Source organism: Danio rerio, chromosome 15 (genome assembly GCF_052040795.2).
Source record: "Danio rerio strain M-AB ecotype USA chromosome 15, GRCz13ab, whole genome shotgun sequence".
Taxonomy (NCBI): Eukaryota; Metazoa; Chordata; class Actinopteri; order Cypriniformes; family Danionidae; genus Danio; species Danio rerio.
In genome coordinates this window covers 26,229,130-26,253,885 of record NC_141035.1, presented here as the reverse complement: position 1 = coordinate 26,253,885, position 24,756 = coordinate 26,229,130, and the positions used below count along the sequence as shown (strand labels likewise).

General features: G+C 36.3%; 2 protein-coding genes across 17 annotated transcripts in view; one reads left to right on the top strand and one right to left on the bottom strand.

Annotated features, from left to right (window-relative positions):
- mark4b (MAP/microtubule affinity-regulating kinase 4b) overlaps positions 1 to 16,614 on the bottom strand; it is a 90,420-nt gene extending 73,806 nt beyond the window's left edge. For 15 of the 16 annotated variants that reach the window (XR_015509415.1, XR_015509416.1, XR_015509417.1 and 12 more), the window contains exon 1: positions 15,790 to 16,614. Coding sequence is in view for 11 of the 16 variants with exons in the window: in XM_087284172.1 (XP_087140298.1) it covers positions 15,790 to 15,840 (51 nt within the window). In the remaining 5 variants the exon portion in view is untranslated. Of the gene's footprint in view, positions 1 to 15,704 lie in introns of all 16 variants that reach the window. The other variant, XM_087284184.1, reaches the window with a different exon arrangement.
- A 3,192-nt stretch (positions 16,615 to 19,806) lies between these two features.
- On the top strand, positions 19,807 to 23,519 carry si:dkey-182i3.11. The gene is made up of 2 exons (XM_087284163.1): positions 19,807 to 19,935; positions 21,244 to 23,519. The coding sequence occupies exon 2, from the start codon at positions 21,259 to 21,261 to the stop codon at positions 23,278 to 23,280; it is 2,022 nt and encodes a 673-aa protein (XP_087140289.1). The 5' UTR covers positions 19,807 to 19,935; positions 21,244 to 21,258; the 3' UTR covers positions 23,281 to 23,519.
- The last annotated feature ends 1,237 nt before the right edge of the window (positions 23,520 to 24,756 follow it).

Below are 24,756 nucleotides of genomic sequence, written 5' to 3'. Positions count from 1 at the left end.
TGTCCTTCAGGGGGGATCAATTAGGAGGGTCAGACCCCACCAAACCCCCCTGTAATTTGCACTCTGTACAGGAACTCTGTAATAAGAACTAGCGACTAAACCCACATTAAAAATAAATCTTCCGGAAAACATCAAGTGTGACATTCAACAAAATCAACAACTGACGCATGTAGGACACAACAATCAAATGTTTTCAAGGGTTTTCATGTGTGTTTTTGATTTTTTTGATATGGGTGTAGACATATACACTCAAAAAATGAAGTTTGCTGTTTGTTTAAACTACTTATTTAAATTAAGTTGAAAAGTTTTTTTGGGGGGGACAACTTAATTGTTTTATGTTAAATCCACTTAAATTTGTAAAAACTAATAAATTAACTTAATTCCTTCATGTTGTCCCAACACAAATCGATTGTTTGGAACTCAATGAAAACTTGTAATCTTACATATCATTGTTAGATGAGAAAACAACGCAAAACAGCTGACAAATGTGACATGGATGTTAGTGTTTTGTAATATTTTAAAACCCTGCGGCAGTGGTTTGTATGGCATGCATTCCCCCAATCAATGTACACTCACGTCACTCGTAGTTTATATGTGCTGGATTACACTCTGCGCTAAAGTAGGAGCTAATTTAAATCCCTCAAAAGGTGTTTCTTTAATAATTTTCAGTTCCTGTGGTGCGAACACACTAAAAAGAAGATACTTCCGCCAACAATTCTAGCAACTATGAAAACATAGTGAAAGCCCTAAAAGGAGAACAGAATCTCACACAGCTCTCAAACATGGTGAAATGAACGAGACTGATGCTTGATTGATTTATGCAATGGAGGAAATGTTTGTGAAGCAATAGTAACAATACACATGCTTTATTATAATTCTTCTGAAGATATGACTGTACAAAACACTGTGCTTTGGTAACCAATAGCTATGTTTCATCCAAAAATGAGAATTAGACATATGCGCAAAACTGGAATATGCTCAAAATTCTATGAACGCAGTCATAACTGGCCTTATAGGCACAAGACCACTCTTTGGAAATGTAACTGCTTAAAAGAGTTCTGGAAGGTGATGATTCCAAACCAACTAGATGACAGATTTTGACTTAAGAATTTTAGAATGACCAACACAACCTTTCGAGTCTTTAACAATGTGGTCAGTCTCCTGGTTTGTCTATTAATGCCATCTCATTGCACCAATTTTTGTTGTCACATGATCTGTTAAAACAAAATCACATCTTTTTGACGTGCATGCTGGAATTTATTCAGTAAATGTACTTCTAACCCAGGCTCATTCTGAAAACTTAGTCCCGTAGACGTTTCTGGAGACCGCGAAATACGTCCTTGGGAGGTACGTATTTTTGCAGTTTTTGTTTTCGCGAATCTGCGAAAGGCTGCCGTATGCGATTTTTCTTCTCTCGAATGTCTCTCACGAGTGCCGTTCGTGCCCGCGCTGTTCTCCCGTGAACCCACCAGAGGCCGCTGTCTGACTGACTGAATGATTGACTGCGCGACCGGCCAATCAGCTGACCCACCCTCATTCTTTCCTAAACCCAACCAGTTTTACCAACTGACCCGCCCACTCACTTTCCTAAACCCGAGCAACCATTTAGAAAAGCCGTCTAGAAAAAGAAAGTGTTCTCACAATGTTATGAACTCGTTCACTTTATTTTTTAGATTCTGTTTTTGTTTTACCTGATTTCTGGAACCGCTCTTCCCCGGACTCGAACCTGGTCGCCGTGGTCAACTCCTCCTCTCTGCATCTGAAGTCAGCCGACGCACACAATGAGGTGACCGGACAAACTGATTGATTGGAAAGCCCTCCACACGGAGGGAAGCGGTCAGCCGGTAAGCGCGAAAGGGAACAGCATCATACCTCCCTGTAGCATTCACTTAGAAAAATGAAATGCAGCCATATGTACCTCCCGGGATGTATTTCGCGGTCACCAGAATGTCCATGGGACTACGTTTTCAGAATGAGCTTGGGTTGTGCATTTCCAATATAGTTAATTTTTTTAAAGAAATAACAATTTTTTTATGGGATACTACAAATTGCTCTTAAAATAGATTGATGGAAACATATTGTTTGTGTATGTTTCTGTATCTGGACGTAAGATAGCTTCTAGGACCTCATGCATGTTCTAAAAGACAGCAACCAATCATTGCTCAGGAAGCAACATATAAAAACGCATGTTTCTTGTCCATGACACAGCAAGAATTTAGAAGTCAAAATGAAATAATCTGAAACAATGACTCCACAACAGACAAAAAAAGAGTTCAATAATGGATGTGTTATCTATTTATAGAGATGAAGCCTGCAATACACTTATAAAAAGGCTGTATCAGAGGTGATACCACATAGTAATGGGAAGTTCAGATCATCTTACTGACTCGGATCTATGAATATCGTCCAGCAAGGTGAACAAATCTTTTTTCGAGTCATTCTGTTCATTTTGCCAAAACACCAAGTTGCTTCCAAACACATCTACAACTAACGATCAACTAAGCATTGATCACACTACGAACAAGTCATAACTAGAATGGTATAAGCAAGAGAAATAATCATTTATTGTTTACCTGGTCTTTTGTCTATGATTATGTCAGCTCAACTCTTCTAACAGGTCTTCAAATTTGAGTGGTTTGTTCACGTCACATTGACAGTCCCATATAAGCTTAACCAATGTACTCAGTCTGAGCCGAAAAGAGCCATGATTAGTTCACTTTTCATACTTTTATGTTTTTGAGTCATTCGTTCATCACGTAACAGCATGTAACACAGTTTCCTCAGAATGTGAGGAATCAAACGGATCAAATCTTTTTCAGCTCTAAATGCATATGATTGGCTTCAGTCTTTCATGTGATGAACGAACGACTCAAACCCAATAGAGAACACAAAAAAGGAGCTAGTCTTCTACTCTACCTGCACAAATGTGCGAGTGCACAAATGAATGAATCACACCCGCAGAGGACTCATCGTTCTCGAGTCACACAAAAGATCTGTTCGAAATTAGCGAATCGTTTTAGAGCAACCTACTAAAAAGAAGTCAAAATGAAAAATGTAAACATGCATTCTAATCAAGAACTAGTAGGGCTGCACAGTAAACATAACATAACATAACTTAAGAGATTCACCCTAGACCAAGACAATAGATTGCCTATCTGGGCAGCATCCTGCCCCGGGTGGGATAGGAGCACATGTTAGGGGTGTAGAGATGGGTCAGGGTTGATACATCCAGCCACACATCCTGCTATTGCATCTTATGACTAGTTCACAAAATGCATTTGAAGGGGTCTGTGTCCTGTCCTGTCCCGTTCTGTGAACCTCTGCATTTGGCATTGCTGCAGACCAGTTTCCTCTGTGCTGATTTCTTTCACAACGTTTCCTTTAAACGAATGCACAACAATGAGCTCTGGCTGTTCACAACCCCACTACTCAATACTGTGTTGATGTGAGATAAAAGTGTGGGAAACAGGTGTGTGCTCGAACCAGGTGTGAAAAACGTCGCCAGAACTCAAATTTGCATGGCTTCCTGTCTCGAATGGATCCCTTCATAGCGGTTTTCTGGTGTGGCTTCCAGAGTAAATGCTTGCAGCAAAGCTTCAGGCTTCTTAAACAGGTTCAGTATAAAAGGATTTATTGGTTTGGCTTATGTTCACTCATATGGAAATAAAACAAACAATATATTGACTTCCAAAGCCACTTTTTGTTATTGGCCACAATAATAATCGGCTGCATATGAAAACAAATTGGATTACAGTGGCTTAATTCATACGCAAATGACTCTTAATAGGCCCTGTTTACACCTTATAGACCATTTCAATGTAGAGATGTCACTGGCCTATGAACATTTCCTGCCTGTTTTCAAACTATTTCATAACTGCAACAAGAGGCTATTCAATCATAACTTAATGTTAAAACAGCCATCAAAACATTATTCATCAACAAGTGGCTCTTTTTAGAATCTCGAAAGTTATAGAAACTAAAAATGTAGAACAGGAAAATTGATGGGACCATTGTTTTTGTTTACGTCTCTCGAAATGGTCTATATTATGATGTGTTTTGGCCAATCAGATACCAAGTGGATGAAGTAGACACACTCTCATTTTCAGATGTTTTGATTAAATACTGAGATAGGCAGGAAAGGAGACAGTGCAAAATAAATGGAGAGCAACTAACCGTTCAGTTTTCATTACTGTCATCATTTCAACCAAAACAATTCTACATGATTAGAATTTTAAATCCGGTGTGATTCAAACTTTTAATAACTGTCCTGCAATGTTCGGTGGTAATAGACACTATGACAGAAATGTCTTTATGAACCAGAATCAAAACTGAACCAAATGACTGGAAATCAGAATCTAACTGAATCAAGGTATTTGAATCAGTATTTATTCAGGCTTCTTAATTAGTTGTGATAAACAATTTATTTAAGCCATGCTCAAAATGTTTTTAGAAGTTGAACACACCTCCTCAAGCTGAATAAACAGGAAAAAGCTAACCACACTGGTCATTAAGTAGATGTAGAGTTTAAAAATTTAAAATGTGTTGAAATGTATGTTTGAAATGTATATTGCAATTATGATTGTCATTGCAACTTATACATATGATCTTCCCATGAGAACTTGTAACATTTAGCAAATGACATATGATATATGTCAAGCTCTAAAACATGGGTTAATCAAGAGCTTGGGCATAAGCTGAATCTGGAAATCTGTATCATAATACCTAGCCCTGGCAATTAATTGTCATTAATTATTTAACACCTCATGCAGTCAACTGTTAATATTTTAACTGAATGACAATTCTTCTTCAACAGATTGCTTTTGAGATAGATAACATGGTTACGTTATGTTATGTTAAAAAAATCAAGTGCTAATGAATCAAACTAGTTCTGGAAAACTGCCTCATAACTAAATTAATTGTGCTTAATTATCCAACTATTATATCCATTATATTTCAACTCAATGACAAACCCATTTCAAAAAAGACTCCTCTCAACATGGATATATCACCATTATTGTGAGATTCATATATGTATATCAACATGCAATCTTCCACTGTTTAACGGATGACCCATTTCTTAGGCACTGCCTCTCTACTGACTCATGCCTTGTGACTGAAATGCCATCAGCTCCTCTGCTACTTGTTACCCTTTAGTAAGTGCCTCTGCCACGAGTGAAACCATCTGAATAACTAATGGTTCAGCCATCACGGACAAGCAGCAATCCTCATGACTACAGAGGTAAAGTCTCACCTTGGCATCAGATGAGAGGGCCAAATAAAAAAAAACCCCAGCTGAGGTCCATCTGCTAGCCGTGCTCCGCAACCCCCTCCCCACCAACGAGTAACATAACCCCCTCATGCGCACGTACACACATTTGCCAAATACACAAGGAGACAACATCAATATCAGTTGTCAAGAGCAACAATCGGTGTGGCAACGAAACAGGGGGAGGAGGGGGGCACAATCCTTCTACAATGACACGCATAAAAACATGGTGATCCTGTGATTGTCTAAACACAGACCTTCTTGGTTAAAAACATTCTCAGAGTTAAAGGTTACCAAAGATAAACATGTTTACTTGTAGTAATCAGTCAAAGAACAAGATAACTCATAGATATATTAAACACTTCGACATCACTTAGGCAAATTTGAAGAAGACAAAGCGAATGTCCAACTGAGGAGCAAATGCTCTATATAAAAGATAGCCCTTCCAGTTCAGTTTCATTGCTTCCCTCACATACAGCAGACACAATAACCTCTTTATTCAGAACATGAGGTTGGTTTCACTAGGTTCTCAGAAACAAGCCACCAGCCTTGTGGTCTCCTACCTATCTGACCTCAGCATTGGATCAGCTTTCCCGCTTTACCGAGAAACAATGAAAAAACAATCCTCTTAGCGAATTTCTCTTGGCTGAAAGTGGAGGCATAATGTCCAGTCACAACTATCGTATACATGCCCGTAGTCAGCCTGATGTAAGGGGTGATTCTTTTTTCTCAAAATGTGTACCTTTTTGCAGTTATTCGCCTCATTTTCTGTTTATTTATGAGATTTAAATATGCCATTTTAGAGACATTTGAAGCACTATTTTAGCTGGATTAGCTTGGTCATCATAACAACACTTTTTAATGTACCCAAATATTTCATAAAAATTTAGGATAAAGAAAGATTAATAAATGCTTATTTTTAAAATACAAATTTATTACATCATATATCACACAAAAAAATTGGAATCTACTAAAGTTTTAAATTAAAAACAGTAGTCTATTCTCAATTATTAGGCAATTAACAACCTGGGGTCCGTTTCCCAAAACCATTGTTAGCCAACTAAAGTCGCAAGTTCCATCATTACAAACATAGTTTGTTGATTTGCTGTTTCCCAAATCCATCACTCCAATGAACATTCGCAAACTGCGTTGCAAACTTGAGCACTCTCAACTACAGCTCTGGAGCTGTAGTTTGAAACATAGTTCCTGGCTGTGTTCTATTGCCACTTATCCCCCCTATGCCCTATTCATTTAGAACATTCTAACATTCAAATTATTATTAAAAATAAAAAAAGCATTAAAGTCATCTCTCTTAGGTGTAATTTGCTTTCAAACTATTTTTACAGTTCAGTTTCAGCGATCTTCCCTGTTTACAGTTGTGCTCCCTTCGCAGTGCACTTTGAAAACATTGATGTCATTTTGAACAGCCTCATGGCAAAGCTATATGCAACCTATTTTTTAAAAGCGAAATTTATGTTACGTCTCCAAAGCTTGTGAAAACAAAAACCATACGTTAATTCTTTTAATAGTAGGTTATTTATTAAGTATCTGTACTGTATATGAAATGGGCCTGCTGGATAGAAATTTCTGCAGTAAAAGAGTTCTTTCTGCAGAACTTTCTAAAAAAATGAATAAACAATATCCTACTTAATAATAATATTATTAATAATAATAATTATCATCATAATCATCATTAATATTATTATTAAAGTATTCATTTCTAATAAATAATAAATATTGCATTACATTTTATAATAATTAGCCTAATTATTTATTTTTTCTATGATTTATTTGATATTAGAATACGTGTTAGCTTTTGTAAGTGATATGTTTTAGACAAGAATATGTTCAACTTCTCAATAATATTAGTAAAGCAAACATAGGCCATATGTGCCATTTACAAATATTCCACTTAAGTAGGTAGTGCTGTCGCCTCACAGCAAGAAGGTCGCTGGTTCGAACCTCGGCTCAGATGAGGTTTCTGTGTGGAGTTTGCATGTTCTCCAAGCCTTCGCGTGGGTTTCCTCCGGGTGCTCCGGTTTCCCTCACAGCCATGCAGTACAGGTGAATTGGGTAGGCTAAATTGTCCGTAGAATGTGTGTGTGGATGTTTCCAAGAGATGGGTTGCGGCTGGAAGGGCATCCGCTGCGTAAAAACTTGCTAGATAAGTTGGCGGTTCATTTCGCTGTGGCGACCTCGGATTAATAAAGGGACTAAGCCGACAAGAAAATGAATGAATGATTTTTAAATGCGTGTGTGTGTAAAACAGTTTAATTTGCACAATGAAATTATGGGTTTTTCTCTAAAGAAGTAGTTACTTCACCCACTTTAGAGCATCATTATGGGTGTTTTACGTTATAAATATAACGTGGTTCAAGCGAAGGATCTGCGACAGAGAAACTATGGGTTTTGAGAAATACTTATCACTACATAGTTCTTTCCCCAAACGATGCATCGTACTATGATAGTTCAGCCGTGAGTTAAGTTGTTATTTGGGAAACGCACCCCTGGCCAGCACATTCAACTTTCCCCAGTCAGAATTTGACCTTCATAACTTGAGCTTCATGCTTTGACCTTGAGGATTTGACTAGCCCCTCTAGTAAAAAAGTACATTTGATTGAAAATTCATGAATAACAACAATAGCCAAATTAGCTTTCAAATTAATTGTAATACAGGCCACTTTTAGTGCTTAACACCTTTTTATCTGTGATTTTTTGTTTCAAGAATAAGGTCCAAGATTTAGAATAAAAGTTACTTGTAAAATGTTTTCTTCATTTAACAACATTACAGTAGCGAAGGATGACTTCACTTACATCAGATTGTATGTTTTCTTGCACAGCTGGATGTTGGACAGGCAAAATAATAGTTTGCATTGGCCAAAACTGATTAACTGAAGTCACAGTGATGTGATAGTCAACAGAGGATTCGGCTTGGTCTTAAAGCCTTTTTCAATGGGTCATTTTCACAGTTTATGATGGTATAGCAGTCAAATGAGCTCACGTATAATATAAATTCTGAACCTTTGTCATTGAGGGGTGGGTCTTTTGAACTAGCCTGGTATAGAGGGTTAAAGTGTGTTACGGTTTCTCTTGAATGGGTCATAGCCTTAATTTTAAAATAAAATGAACCCTAAGCTATTTGCTGCACTAACATACAAGCTGCCGATTTATTGCCAGGTGAAATTCGGTCTGTGTTACTTTATTCATCTGTTTGCAAAGGCTAAAATTGGACAGCTCCAGAAAACATTGAAAGTGTTCAGCAAATTGGACTAAAACAACAACGGGGCTTGTTGAAATAAACTTTAACCAGTCTCTCCAAACCGCAGAGCTGTAGGTGTTACACAAACACAGCCAAAGAGAGCACATAGTATGGCAGGCTTCTTATCTTTAATCAAATTAGTCAAATTTTGCAAGAGTCATTTGTTAATAATGTAGTAAAGCATGATGCATAGATCACACAGAAGTCACTTTGAAATCAACTTTACTTTTGGGTTATGTTTTCTTTAGGTATTATGATGCATCTTCAGTGATCCTTATGGTCTGCGAAAATTATTAATATTTCTATGGAGCATTAAAGTCACCATAACTGACATTAAATGTGACCTTTTTCTCCTATACATCTGATTGAAACGATTTCTAAAATAAGAAAAAAAATGTAAGGTGTTGCATAAATTTGTCCTTTGGTAACTGATTGGTTTATTGGTAAACAAAATGCTGGCATATTTGAACGGTCATTTGAACTCGTGGATTACGATTGCCCACTGGAATCAACAAAGCTAAAGGTTTTCAGGTGCCTGATGATGACGGGCTCAATTTTAAAGACTGAATTGTATCATATTCGTTCGACCCACAACCTCCTGCAAAGGCAGAGCAGAAGCAAAACACAGAATGATATACCCTAAAGGACTGATAACCCCACCCAAAAGGCTTTCCATCGGACCAGAAGTGAAGGAAAGTTGTTTTGAGGGTGAAGAGGGAAGGTTATAGTATTAGATTAAAGATTCTGAGGGAAGAATTATTTTTCATAAAATAAAGAGGTGCACAGATACATCATAAAAACGGTCCCACCTTATATTAAGTGGCCTTAACTAATATGTACTTGCAATTAAATTTTTAATTACAATGTTGACCATCATACCTTACACCCTAATCCTAACCATACCACCAAACCTGTCTCTAACTCTACCTGTATCCCACCTCAAGAGCACCACAATTGTTCTGCAATTGCATTATAACAGTACATTGTGCTTATTTTTTGATCCACGTTCATAGTTAAAGTCACTAAATATAAAGTGGGGCCACTGCTAGAACTAATGTATACGTATTAAATTAGATAGAGTCCATTTTGATTTCATACTGACATTAACATGTTCAAATCTGTTTCTCGTAACCACTTCTGTTCAGATTTTGACAGGCTCTCACTTTCACAGGAGCAACCAGTGAGATGCACAAGTACTAAATGAAAGTACTAAATGAAAGCAGGCTAGAGAGCAAACAAATAAAAAAAAAGGAAGTGAATGATTTTAAACCTAATCCATGTGTTTTGGTACAATGCAGGAAAGCATAAATAACTTGTTTTAAGGAAATTTCTCACAATGTTTAACTGTGATCACGTTAAGTCTTTATTCAGAGTCAGAGGTTTTTGTGGCTATATGAATGCATTCAACCACAAGAGTGTTTACAACACACTTGAAAATGCTGACTGTTCTACCATTGGAAGTGGTTGAAAATGACCAATCTCTAATTGTCCTTAGTTTTTTAATTATTGTATTGAGAATAATAACACCTATAATTTTTCTTCATTATCAAACAGAGGTCACAACTTTTAATATTGCTGATTTGCAAATGACGTGTAGAACATTTAAAACATCATTAATGAGGAAATACTGGAGGAAGTTGTGGACACTTACAAAGCTTACTTAACCAGTGAATTTCCTCTTTTGACATTTCGACAGCATAAGCTAAACATCCCCACTAGCTAACACGCAAATATTTATTGATCAACACCAAAGAATTTTAGCTGATCCAGACATTGTTCAAAGTGCCTGCTCTACAGTGAAAATTGCAAGTTTGAACACATATTTTAAAAGAAGTAAAACACAGTAGCACACGTTTAGTTCAACTCAACCTCAAGTCGTTCCAAACCCCCAAGACCTTTATTCATATTCAGAAGACAAAATAAGATATATGCCTGTCTTGATATCTATTTTTGTTGTATTTAGTGCACCAAAATATATTGTGATAAACTATATTATTGTCATTTTATAAGCATTTTATGCCACTCATTAAATAACGCCAGAATGACAATATAATATCATCACAATGCAAGTACACTCTTCCCAAGAACACATAGAGTTAAGAGTTTCATTTGATACATTCATTCATTCATTCATTTTCTTTTCGTCCCTTTATTAATCCAGGGTCGCCACAGTGGAATGAACCGCCAACTTATCCGGCACCTTTTTAAGCAGCAGATGCCCTTCCAGCTGCAACCCATCTCTGGGAAACATCCATAAACACTCATTCACACTCATACACTAAGGACAATTTAGTGTACCCAATTCACCTGTACCATGTCTTTGGACTGTAGGGGAAACCGGAGCACCCGGAGAAAACCCATGCGAATGCAGGGAGAATATGCAAACTCAACACAGAAATGCCGACTGACCCAGCTGAGGCTCGAACCAGCAACCTTCCAGCTGTGAGGTGACAGCTCTACCTACTGTGGCACTGCGTCGCCTTCATTTAATTATAGTCATTTTATTAGATAGGCATTGGATTCAGAATGTGAAAACACATACCCTAAACAAATAAATAATGATAAATGTTAACAAAAAAGGGCAAGATTTAAAAGTAACAGAGGCTGCGATATCTGCTACCAGCTCTTTATTCAGTTGTCAGACACCTACATATACTATAGTAATTTATAGTAAATACTATAATGTTTTTTCACCATACTAACACCTCCAATAGAGAAAGAGATGTTGACACAATCAGAAAAATTGTTGCTAGAATTGGCTTTTATGTATGAGCGATATATATTGCATTACCAAAAATTATTGAAGACATGCTCACGTGTTGTGCGATAAGTCTATATATTGATTACTGTGACATGCTTACAATTCAATCCAACAAAAACTGGATTTTCAAGTCCCCTCTTAATTGTGTTTATTGTGTTATGAGGTAAGTCGATATATAGATTATTGTGACAGGCCTAATAAGATATTTTGGATAAAACAAAATACTAAATAAAAACAAATAAAACTAAAATATTTACTTCATTGAATGCTTATTCTCCTCAGTGTCAGAATAGGGCACGAGTTCTTGAGCACTATACACTGATGTATACCCCACCAGATACTCCAGCCTGATCTGATGCGAAAACGTAAGTATTTTACGTTTTGTCAATTTAGTGGCTACTTCGTACGAATTCTCACGAGTTCAGTTGTACAAAAATGCACGATTTTAAAAAGAAGGTATGGCACCAGACCCTGCCCCTAAACCCAACTGTCATTGGGTGATGAGGAAATCGCACTAAATTGTACAAATTAGATTGAATGAATTCATACGAATTACCCACTAAATTAAAAAGTTAAGTATGGCCGTAACATTGCATTGGATACTCTTCCTTTGTGGCATCTGAAGTAAACGTCAGCAATGCAACTGAGCACAACATTCTTAAAGAGAATATCGCTCTCATGAATGTGCTTCCTGACAATGAGAAGAAACTATAGAATAAAGTCATTATTTTTGCTTTGTGTGTGCACAAAAGTATTATTAGAGTGTGATAATTTTCTGATTGAACCACGGAAGACATATGGTCTGTTTTGAGGAATTTGTTTTGTGTTTTTCTGAACTTTGTATGAGTTGGACACCGTTGCTGTCTATGGAGGATGAGAGAGCTCCTGGATATCATCTAAAGTGTCTTAATCTGTGTTCCAAAGATGATTGAAGGTCTCAGTGGCTTTAAGAGGAGTAATCAATAACATCATTTACATTTTTGGATAAACTAACTCTTTAAGTTGCTTCAATGTGATGCTGTAAAGATGGCTGCCATTTGGATCAAATCAAAACTGGCAAATGCATATGAATTAATTTTCATATAAGTAAATGCACGGGACATTTCAGGCTTCCTTCTCCAGTTTATCCAGTCCTTTAGACTAATAAGTTTACAGTCTTTTTGACAGATTACAATTTTCTACAATAGATGCAATATGTGTATTCACTTGCAGGCTCTGTTTTGACATCACCATTCCACTCTTGCTCCATGGCTAGACAGTGTTTACATAACCTCTCGGATTGGTGGATGCATTGTGTTTGCTTTGTGATCTTGCTTGCTATCTCATCCCTTCTCATCATTCTAGAAGGACTTGTCGTGCCTCTGTGTGACATGCCACGCTACTGTGCAGATAGAGGTACTGGATAATTAAAGCAAAAACTGCAGAATTTTCATTACTTTCATATTTAACCTTCATTAATGTAGCTTGTTGTCGCAAATCGACATCTGCTGCTATATTTTTCAATCTATTGTATTCTCCGTTAAGTCACTGAGTTTAGGATTCCTTTTGCATAATGTATAATCTGACTTCAGATTACAGTAGCAATAAGCAATCAACATTCTGTCGAGCAATTAAATTGTGGCATGTGACGTAATAATGCGGAAAGCAGATGTCTTTTACATCTGATGAACTATTCAAGACCTAGGCCAGGTAAACTGAAACCTGGCATCCAACTTGAATAATAAAGAGCTCTGGTAACAGTAAGTACACCAACCACAAATTATGTGACAGTTTGAGGTGAAAATAGAGACAGCAGTTCTGAACTGTTAATTACAAAATGTGTCAAAGCCATATTTGCACGAAGATTGGCCACAGATGAAATCGTATTGCTACTTTGGCATGGTCTTACTACATTTTACAACATTATTTAAATCTGCACATCATCAAACAAGCTAACTTTTAAGAATTTATGTAATAATACAATAAACAATAAGTATAATTATGCTAATTAATTCTTCAAAAAAAACAAACTATTCTAGTTTGGAGTATACACATATATGCAACCAAATGTCCAAAATGGAAGGAAAAGAGAAAGTAAAATAATTTATTAAAAGCTGATATGTAAAATTGATACTTATGGCTCTGTCTATGAGTACATGTATCATAGCTTGGCCTGTGAAAGCTAAATTCAAAGTATACTGGCCATAAAAGAAGTTAAGCAGGTTTAGTTCATTTCTCGTAGGCCCGAGGTTTGCCAAGAACATTTTGCATCAGGACACACATAACTTCAACCACAAATGTCTGTAAATAAAACATCTACAAATCAAATGCTATACATTGTCTGCAAAAGCATCTATTTCTGCAAGATCTAAACAAACATTAGTGATAGCTCTAGATACATAATCACCGTATGCCATTTCTGAAAGAGCAAGTAGGAATAAAATACTGTTTATAAAAAATTCAGGTTTTAGTAAAAATTTAACTCTTTAGTCTATTAATTTATTAACAACTACACCTTTACTGAGATGAAAACTTTTGACTAATCACTGATTATGAATTGTAATTAATGTTAGGGCTGGGCGATAAAGCAAAAATGCAATCTCTATAATTATTTTCCATATTGAATGATAACGGTATATATTTCGGTATTTAACGGTATATAAGCTACAAAATTAGAGGGTCCCTTAAATGGCATAACATACTTTTTGCTGATAAATTTTCGGTGGCCAAACATTTGGTACATCTGTAATATCAACACACCTTAGATTCTCATTGATGCACGTTCCTGCTGTGTGATTGGCTCTTAGATCAATATAGGGTAAAAAGGTCCAAAGCTTATCATTGCCATTGACATAAATTCTATCATGACTGCATATAATATCCCCAATTAACAGTTATTCTTTAAACTCTCTCTCTTTGGTGAATTGATTGAACTGATTCACACAAAGTCGGTACAACTTATACACTTATTATTATATTAGGTTTTTGAAAATCAAGAACTCTTTCAGACATGTCCAGTTCGTAATTAACCAAAAGCCGAAGTGAATTTATACTTTTTGAGTGAATCGATTTATTGATCAATGGGCTGATAAAAATATGTTAACTGTCAAAAAACAGAAATGCTACAAACAGAATGATTATCAAAAATTGCAAAAATTGCAAAAAAAAAAAAAAACTGCATGTTTATTGAAGAAACATATTTGATTTGGTAAACTCTATTATTTACTGTTTCATTCACCCATTTGAATAAAATTGTGGCCAAGAACTATAATAAATCTTTACTAAAAGTTAATCTGTTTACTCATTAAAGAAGATCGCACCCATGTCAAACTAATTTGCTCCCTCATTTTGATTTAACAGAGAACAAATTATTACAACATGGCCATGATTTAGTAAAATGATTATATTGAGACTGAGAGCATATTATTGCCAACATTAATGATGGTTTACTAGGCCTACAAAAAAAAAAAAATAAATCAAAACTCAAAAATGCAAGTTTTAGAAGTTACCATAGCCACACCGTTATTTTTGCACTAATAAGAATAATAACAAAAAATTGTTACACTGTTACTATTATAAAACCATGTATGGCTACTTTTAATAATAATTTTACAACATAAGGATAAGATGAAAATATGGTTGGAAAGATGATGTCATAATTCATCGAATACACTTCATTCTGAACAAGAAAATGAAGAAGTTTTAGGCCTATAATACAAAAAACCCGGTTTAATAATTATAAAACTAGCTAAATTAATGTTAAACTAAGATTAGTATAACAAAACATGGTTAATTTGTGGTTACAGTGGGTTGACTACAATTTTTGTTTGATTTGTAGTACAACCATGGTTATATTCGTAAGGAGGGAACAAATTTTCGTTTTGTTTAGTTAATTGGTGCATACATTATACATATTCCCCCACATATAATTATGAGGGTTTTGTGTTTTTCAGTGAGAAATTGTACATTAACTTTAGCAGCTATTGTTTAGCATAAATACAATGTAGCCGACATGTCTGCTTTGTTTTTCCGGAAATATATTTTAACCTGCACTGTAAAAAGAAGGCAGGGTTCCACACAATTCATTCATGTTGTCTCAACACAAATTAAGTGAACTTAACACTTTAAACAAATTTATGTGGATTGAACATAAACAATTAAGTTGTCCCTATGAAATCTCAAGAATTGTGTTGTTTTAGCTCATTTTAAAAAGGTAACTAGTTTAAACAAGGAAACAAATATATACCTTTAAGTGTGTATGAACAACAAACTGAACTACAACACGAAAAACTCAAACACACACTCTTGCATTTCAACATTAATACAAAAAAAAAACAACAACATTAATTGCCAGGATGTCGTAAATATTAATTGATGACGTAAAAGAGAAGTCGAATTCTCCTTTCTGTTCTGATGTTTGGAAAAGCGAGCCTCATCACTTCCCTTCTCCACTTTTGACGACAAACGTTCTAATGGTTCGTTTGTCAAGTGGAACTAAATGACGTAAGAAAGCTTTACACTTACGTGGTCTGCATTCCTGTCGTTCCCCGGCTGCAGCGCTGCGCGAGAAGACATCGTCCCTGAGCTTCAGCTTTCAGCAACGCTGCCTTTATTTGCAGGGCTCCGCGTACAGTTGCTAATTGAATCAGACCCGGTCCGCAGCCGAGCCAGTATCGAGAGGCTATCGCTGCCCTCTCCGACCACCACTATAGTGTTTTCCCTCTTAAACAATCCTCATTTTCGCCCAAGTCTGCTGGATGCTATGCACAATACTGATGGGATGAGAACAAAGATAAAAAGGCTATACTATGATGCTCATGTCTGTGGTGGTTCGGCTAGCCGGAACAATAGATCATTTTGTCCTGAGCTAAACAAAAATGTCCCATACCAGCGAGTTTTTTGTATGTTGAGTCGACTGTAGATCACGAGACACAACGAAAGAAAACAAAAGCAGAACAGAATAGGAAAAACAGAGCTACCGCAGCATCAAACAGATGAAAACAGACCCATTTTTTCAAAGAGTCTGGGTTGTCCAGAAGAAAATAAACCACTCCCACGGACGCGGTGTCCCCTTCAAAGACTCATCTGTGCACATTTCCAGGAAAACAATATATTAATAAATAAACATCGGCGGATACAGTACGAAATGCAAACTGTTAAGCGTATGTCGAGTGCACTCCCGTCCCGACAGGCACCGGTGGGCAATATCCTTTTCGCAGAGGCAGTCCGTCTGTCAATGCTCCCAGACGGTATAGCTTAGCTTATAAAAACTGTACAGTGGCTGTAAAATGTTCATCCCCAGCAGCGTGTGACACTGGCATCAAGGAAGGACGTCAGGAGAAAGAATAGGCTGGGCAGGGCTGCGGCGGACGCTCACACACACATACACAGTCACACACACTTATGCACACCCTTCCCCCATGGTCCTAAAGACACTGTTCATTCATTCAAGTAACAGACTCGTCGACTGACAAACAAGTCTGGCCATAATAAAAGCGGACCACTCCTCCTGCTGGACACTGTACGGCAGTGCAGCTCAATCCGGGAGAAATTGAGTGCTTCTGAAAAGTGCTGGTGCGGTTACTGAAAAAATGGTCGTTAGTTTCGGATTACAAACAGCATGATGATACATGTAGCCAGTTATGTAATCTGTTACAATGCACATTTTAAGTAATGTTATCTTTTCGATCATTTCTAATCATATATTTGAGATTATTGTTATTAAAACAACAAAGAGAAAAAATAATATTTATGCATTGTTGTCAGCATAATGATTTGCATTAAACATTGCGTTGTGTTGATAAAGAAAATAATTATTGTTAAATTCATTAAAGTCATTGTTAAATGAAATTAATTAAATTAAAATGGATTAAAATACATAACTACATAGGCCTAATACATGTTCAGCTACAGTAAAAAGTTGTCTCAACGTATAATTTTAAGTTAACAAACATCTGGACATTTTTGAGTTGACTCAACTTTCAACCCAATAACTGCACTTGACTAGATTTACGTTCTCAAAAATGTCCTGAAGTTTGTTGCCTTAAATTTTAGTTTTAAAGTCAACTTTATAGCAAAAAAGTTTTGAAGTCATTGTAACACATGAACAAACATTAAATGTTTGACTGGCATTACTATATTGTGAATATAAAACTAAACAAGGGCGGTGTGGTGGCGCAGTGGGTAGCACTGTTGCCTCACAACCTGAAGGTCACTGATTTGAGCCTCGGCTGGGTCAGTTGGCATTTCTGTGTGGAGTTTGTATGTTCTACCCGTGTTCGCGTAGGTTTTCTCTGGGTGGGTGCTTTTCCCCCACAAGTGCAAAGACATGCAGTACAGGTGAATTGGGTAGTGTGTGAATGAGTGTGTATGGATGTTTCCCAGTGATGGGCTGCAGCTGGAAAGGCATCCAGTGTGTAAAAACATGTTCTGGATATGTTGGTGGTTCATTCCTCGATGGAATCCCATGATTAATAAAGGGACTAAGCCCAAAAGAAAACAAAAGAATGAAACAAAACAACATGACTATTATAAAAAGAAAGTGGAAAAACTAGTTATGAGGATATAAAAAGAACTATTAAAGGGCTCGAACCAGCGACCTTCTTGATGTGAGGGGATCGTGCTACCCACTGCACCACTGTTACGCCTATATTTATTCATTCAGGAGAATATTTTATCCAAAGCGACTTACAAATTAGAATAAATGAAGCACATTAAATCACCAGAAATCTGCAATGGATGACATGTTTAAGTTAGTTTAGCAGTTTTTAAAAAATATTATTATTATTATTATTATTATTAATATTGAGTCCTTGTAATGGAGTGTTTGTAAAAAAAAATGCGGATTGCACTGTTTTCTTATAAACATGGAGTGTTTACTGACACAGAAAAACTAAGATAAAGTTGAGTAAATGATAAAGTAGGGTCTTTAGTCACAGAAGAGGGACTTCTGTTTCAGTCATTTGACTGAATGTAGATTATTTCAGGTCACTGGAAACTCATAATATCAGTATTTTTCAGTACAAATCAATGTTGTTCTTGTATCAATGTTGTTCACTATAGATTCCTGACAAATTGACATTAGTTTTCTGATTGAGCGACTGCGCCATCTTTTGGCCACAACAATGGATTACATTATTTTTCTTTTTAGTCAGACTGAATAAAGAAGAGTTTGTTTTGGAGTGGATGTGTAAAAAGAAACTAGCAAAAGGGATAACATCTGCATGTAAACAGGACTTCACCACACCTTCACCAGACCCTAAATTTAATGTTTATTTTCAAATTCTGTTTAAACATCTGCTTTGGCGAGCAAAGAAAACACTATCGCATACATACCATAACGTCTGCAGAGAAGTCCAAAGTAGGGCTCGCGGGCCAAAGTTGGCCCATTTTAACCTTTGATTTGGCCCAGCATCCCATCTGAGAGGACAGTGAGTATGATTGGGAGGGTTGGGGTGAATGTATTTAACACATATCGTAACTTTCTAATTTGATGTTACCTTTTTAGTTTGTTTTATTGCTAAGCTACAAAAGAGCAAACAGAAATTAAAAGTTTCAATTAAATGTTGTAAATAAAAAATTATTTTAAATGTAAATAATGTCACTCGACAGATAAAGCAGTGTCTATAGCAGTGTCTATAGCAGTGTATGCAGAAGACACCAGCAAACAAATCAAGGCCTTCCATCCGAGGGTTGTCCTTCTTATCTTCTCTCACTTCTGCAGATTTATGTGCCCTCCAGAAACTTGCATTCTGTGAATGAACGTCGCCTCGTGGTTCCATCCCAAAGAGGGAAGAAATCACTTTCCTGAACTCTCGCGTTCAATCTGCCCACTTGGTGGAATGAACTCCCTAACTGCATCAGAATGGCAGAGTCACTCGCTGTCTTCAAGAAAAGACTAAAAACTCAACTATTTAGTCTCCACTTCCCTTCCTAATCTGCAATTGCCTCTCTGGCTCTACCACTAACTGTACTACAAAAAAAAAAAAAAAAAAAAAAAAAAAACTTATGTTTTGGTTCTTATACACTTTACATACCTGAAACTTGTCTACAGCACTTATTCATTGTTGCTCTTATAGTTGTGTAAATTGCTTCCTTGTCCTCATTTGTAAGTCGCTTTGGATAAAAGCGTCTGCTAAATGACTAAATGTTAATGTAAATATTTTTTGTTATTGGTCTTTAATTTTTAAAGTTGTTTATTCAAATAAAAACAACTAATTGGAGGTTTATATCCTCTTGTCTCTTTTGAGAAAAAGTTAATCTTTACTCATGAGTACATTCATTTGTACTTTTACTTGAGTAGATTGAAAGACATGTAACTTTACTTTTACTTAAGTAAAATGTTTTGGAAGTAACAGTACTTTTATTTGCGTAGATTTTAATACTCTTTCCACCTCTGCCTGGGGGTTTGGTCATTTTTTTTTTTTTGTTCTTGGATGTGAATTTAATGTTTTGGCTACACACTGCAATAAGTCTCAGCTGTTTGCTGAGTTCTGTCTTGCTGTGGTGGGGTTTTACTTTGTGGTTGAGGATGTATCGCATGTGACATCATAAACAGAGTCTTTGAAGCTCTGTTGTTCTGCTGACAGGTCATTATTATGCTATGCTGCTGAAATAATGCACGTATTACTTTCAAAACCATTGTAGTTTGCAAGCTGGCTGTTCGTGCAGGTAAGCTCATTTATGTATTAATTTTATAATTATGTAATTATATCAAAATATAAAAGCAGCTAAAACATACATTGTTTGCATATAAACATAACTAGCAAATTTGTGATGTTTAAATGAGCATTACCATTCAAGGTTTAATGTCTAATCTCTAAATATAATTTACAATAATGGTGACAAAGATTTTCCGTCGGTTTTATTAAAATATTGCACACGGGGCTTGACATTATCTTTTGACTCATCAGCCACTGTGACTACCGGTTTTTCAAAGTTAAAAAAGCCTCTCAAGCACTTTCAAATTCTCATTTTTGATGTTTGGAAACTGAGTTGTATTTGTTACAAAGTCATATACAAAGGCATTGTAAGGTTGTTAGCAAATAAAAATCTACAAGTCTCTCCATTGTGCAGAAAATAGAGGCAAACAACTGCACAAATAACTTTAAAAGCTTTGTATTTAAAATACGTATTCATACAAAATTAAGACATGTTGGAAAAATGCATGGAACTTTTAAATTTGAAAGAAATTTGCCAGTATATGATGGCCTGAGAGTCATTCAATTGACTCGTTTAGAAAGCTGATTCATTCAGCAATGAAACAAGTGAATCAATTTATAAATACGACATTGAATCATTAACTGGCTCAATTAAAAACCCACTTAGCTTTCACCACTGTATATTGTTCTTGTGCGAGCATTTGTAATAATTTGTTTAGATATCTCAATGAGTCAATAATTCTCACATTCATTTTTGTGTCTCCATGTTTTATATGACTTTTTCAGTAAGACAATAAAATTCTCCTTCAAAAAATCCACTTATCCAGAACAAGCACTAATGTCATGATTAAATTAAAATTCAGCACACTGAAGAAATGATTGGCACTGATTGCGTTACACATTTTGTCACCTTGGAATTATAAGGTTCTATCTGCATTCTGAATGATTTTGACATATTGAGCTTCAAAGTTTTTGCATTCCATGGCAAACAGTATGTGTGTAACATTTGTTTTTGTTTTGTTTTTAAATAAAAAGTCTTAAAATGTAAACAACTTATAAAAAAACATCCCATAATGTAAATAAATTGTCATTTAGTAATATGTCAATAACTCAATTTTGACAAAAATGTCAGATAGAACCTTATAATTCTAAGCTGACGATTTGTCAAGTTGGCTAGCATTGATGTCACGCCTTGGTTTCATCTAAGCTTGAATAGATCTAAATGCTCATCCAGCCGCATACCTGCATTTCAGATCTAAATGTACAAATGCTTAGTTTCACATTGTGTAACAAAAGTAACTTGTGGGTTTCTTTGCAGATTACATCTTTAAGAATGTTTTGGCCTTTGTTGATAATTCTGGATCTCATCGCAGCAGTTGATGCCTGTCCGATATCCTGCTCGTGTGTTGATGTTGACATTGTAACATGTTGGAACACAAATCTCCTTGAGTTCCCTCCTCTGCCTAATGGTACCAAGCATTTTTATGCTACACGTAATAAGATTCAGGCTCTCCCAAATGAAACTTTCCATGAATTGAGGGTTCTCGATCTCACCAAAAATGTCTTCAATTTGTCACTGAATACCAACTGGCAGAGCGTGAGAGGTCTTACGCATCTACACCTGGGAGGAAATAGACTGAGAGCACTGACACCAAGACAATTTGAGGGGCTGCTAAACCTCCAAGTGTTGGATCTCAGTAACAATGCCATTAAAAGCCTGCCTCAGATGTTTCTCTATGGCCTGATTAATCTTCAAACCCTTAATCTGAATATAAACCAGATATTAAGTTTATCCTATGGGGTCCTGGAGGGACCTCTTGCCCTTACAGACCTGCAATTGAGAGATAACATGATCGATATGATCGAGATGAATGTGTTTGAGAACTGCACCTATCTAGCTAAACTCTATCTGTCAAAGAACAAGCTAAAAAGTGTTGGCAATGGGAGTTTTAAAGGTGCCACTGGGCTAAATCATCTCGATCTTGGTCTAAATGGACTAGCTGGCATCCCTACCATTGTCCTTCAAGAGACCTCAAACCTCACCAGCCTCTACCTTCAAAAAAATGACATAACTTCAATTCCTGACAACGTTTTTTCAGAGATTCTCTCACTGAAACATTTGGATTTAAGTTATAATGGTCTTGTTTCCATTTCCAATGGTTCCTTTAGAAGTCTTTCTCAGCTGGTTTATTTGGATCTTAGTTTCAATCAGTTGCAGACACTAACGCAGCATGTGTTCGAAGACTTGGGGAAGCTTGAAAACCTTAATTTGTATCATAACAAACTGACATCGCTTCCAAACAACATGTTCAAAAACCTGACTATGTTAAAAGAGCTCCAGCTGGACAGCAATAATATTTCTGTGATCCCACCAGACCTCTTTCATCCCCTATCAGCACTGAAGGATCTACAATTAGACAACAATCACATTTCGAAGCTTCACTCTCACACATTTAAGAAACTGAGGCAGCTTAAGCAACTGGATATTAGCAGCAACGACCTCACGAAGATTCCAAATCACCTCTTTCATAAGAATCTGAAGGAGCTCAATCTGGAGAACAATCATATCAGCTTCATTTCAAAGTTCTCCTTTAAAAATCTGCACCGACTACAGTCCCTGAAACTCAGCCATAACAACTTGTCAAAACTTTATAGAGAGTTACTCACTAATCTTACAAGGTTGCGGGAGCTATTGCTGAACGAAAACCAGATAGAAACCATACCTGTTGGATTTTTTAAAGGTCTTGAAAACCTTAGGGTTCTAGACTTGTCCAACAATAAGATGCATTTCATCTTACCAGATGCCTTCAATGATCTGTCTGCACTGAAAGACCTAGATCTGAGTTTCAATTTTCTCCATAACCTTCCAGAAGACATCTTTGCATCTTTAAGAAACCTCACAAAGCTCCACCTGCAAAACAACAAGCTTAGATATTTGCCCAGCAGATTGTTTTCTGCCCTTGTTGGTTTGGAAGAGCTCCATTTGGACAGAAACTATATCCAGAGAATTCATCCAACACAGTTTGAAGGCTTAGTAAAACTACATGAACTAGATATGAAATCAAATCAACTGCGCTCAATGGAAGATGGAACTCTAATGCCTTTGAGAAAGCTCAAACGTATTCATCTTGATGGGAATCCATGGGACTGCTCCACTGTCGTCATTCTGTATATCAGTCAGTGGTTTAACAATAATACTCAGCTGGTAAAAACTACACCCATGTGCTCCTCTGGCCAAAATCTTTCCAATCCGGCTCTGTTCCCTTCATCATTATTAAACTCTGCCTGTTTCTCTGCAAACATCAAGCAACTTACGGTTCTGTTTGTTCTCATTCTAGGCTTTTTATTCTCATGAAATTGCTATGTTTTCTTAACGGCTGCTTTCTCACCATTTCTCATATCATTTTCTCATCTATATTTTATTATAAGAATATATCCATACATTCAATCAATCAATCTCCTGTGTATTACTGCAAGCTCAAATAATAAGCAATATGTATGATGTTATTGAGATCTATAACATTTTTATAAAGCATTTAAATTTAACCAGACATTTACTGTGTTATTCATTAAAATAAACTTCTATGATGAATACATACAGCCTCATTACTTCACAGGGAGTGTGTGTCACGAATTTAAAGGGGCCAGATGCTGACAATGCTTTTGGGAATTTCCACTTACTCATTTCATAACCCAGAAAATCACATTCACTTGTATTCACTTACACCAGTGTTTCTAAGAAATACATATAGGCCTCACAACAAGGATGTATGGCTGACCACAAACGGATGTTGTTTTTTCTCCTTTTTTTCAGTCAGTAAAATTGTTCTACATACAAAAAGAAACTGATTTATAAATTAAAATGTCTGGACTAAATTTTAGTTAGTAATGTACGTACATCTGACAAAGATTTTGAACATTGTGTTTAAATTTAAATCTACCTCTTTTATTAACATAGCCACTGAAACCGAAAGCAGTCATTGAGATGTAGTAGAAGCAGGATTAATGGTCTGCTGAAAAGGGGAGTAAGAAATTAAATGCTTAGTGAGTATTTTTTATTAGTTGTTTTGTCTTAGGTTATGATAAAGTTATAAATGTGACAGATGTTCTGTAAGGAGACTTAGTCCCTTTATTAATCAGGGGCCGCCACAGCGGAATGAACTGCCAACTTATCTAGCATATGTTTTACACAGCGGATGCACTTCCAGCTGTAACCCATCACTGGGAAACACCCATACACTCTCATTCACACACACTACAGACAATTTAGCTTACCCAATTCACCTATACAGCATGTGACATGTCTTTGGACTTGCGGGGGAAACCAGACCACCCACAGGGAGAACATGCAAACTCCACACAGAAATGTCAACTGACCCAGCCGAGGCTTGAACCAGTACTATGAATGTCTACTCAATTTACGTAAATATTACTGTATATTAATGTAAGTTGTTTAACACTTTGCAATAGTTATTAAAATGTTTTGCTTCTTTAATCTTGCCTCGTGCTCTTGCAATGTTAAACTGATGCTTCCCTCTTCTTCGGTGTATGAAATGTAAACCACGCCTACTTTAATTTGATTGGACGCAACAATAATTTTCACATTGAAAGACAGCTGATGGCGAGTTCAGACTGCATGATTTTCAAAGTAGTCGTGTCAGATGTTTTCACACTGCATAACTATCTGGGCTAGGATTTTGTCGCTGCTTTATTTACACTGTGAGATAGATCGGCGACAGGGGGTTCACAATGCATGACTTTATAATAGGAAGAATCACCGACAACTTTGTCTAAACTACGTCTCATAACTAAAAACATGTAGCATATCTTT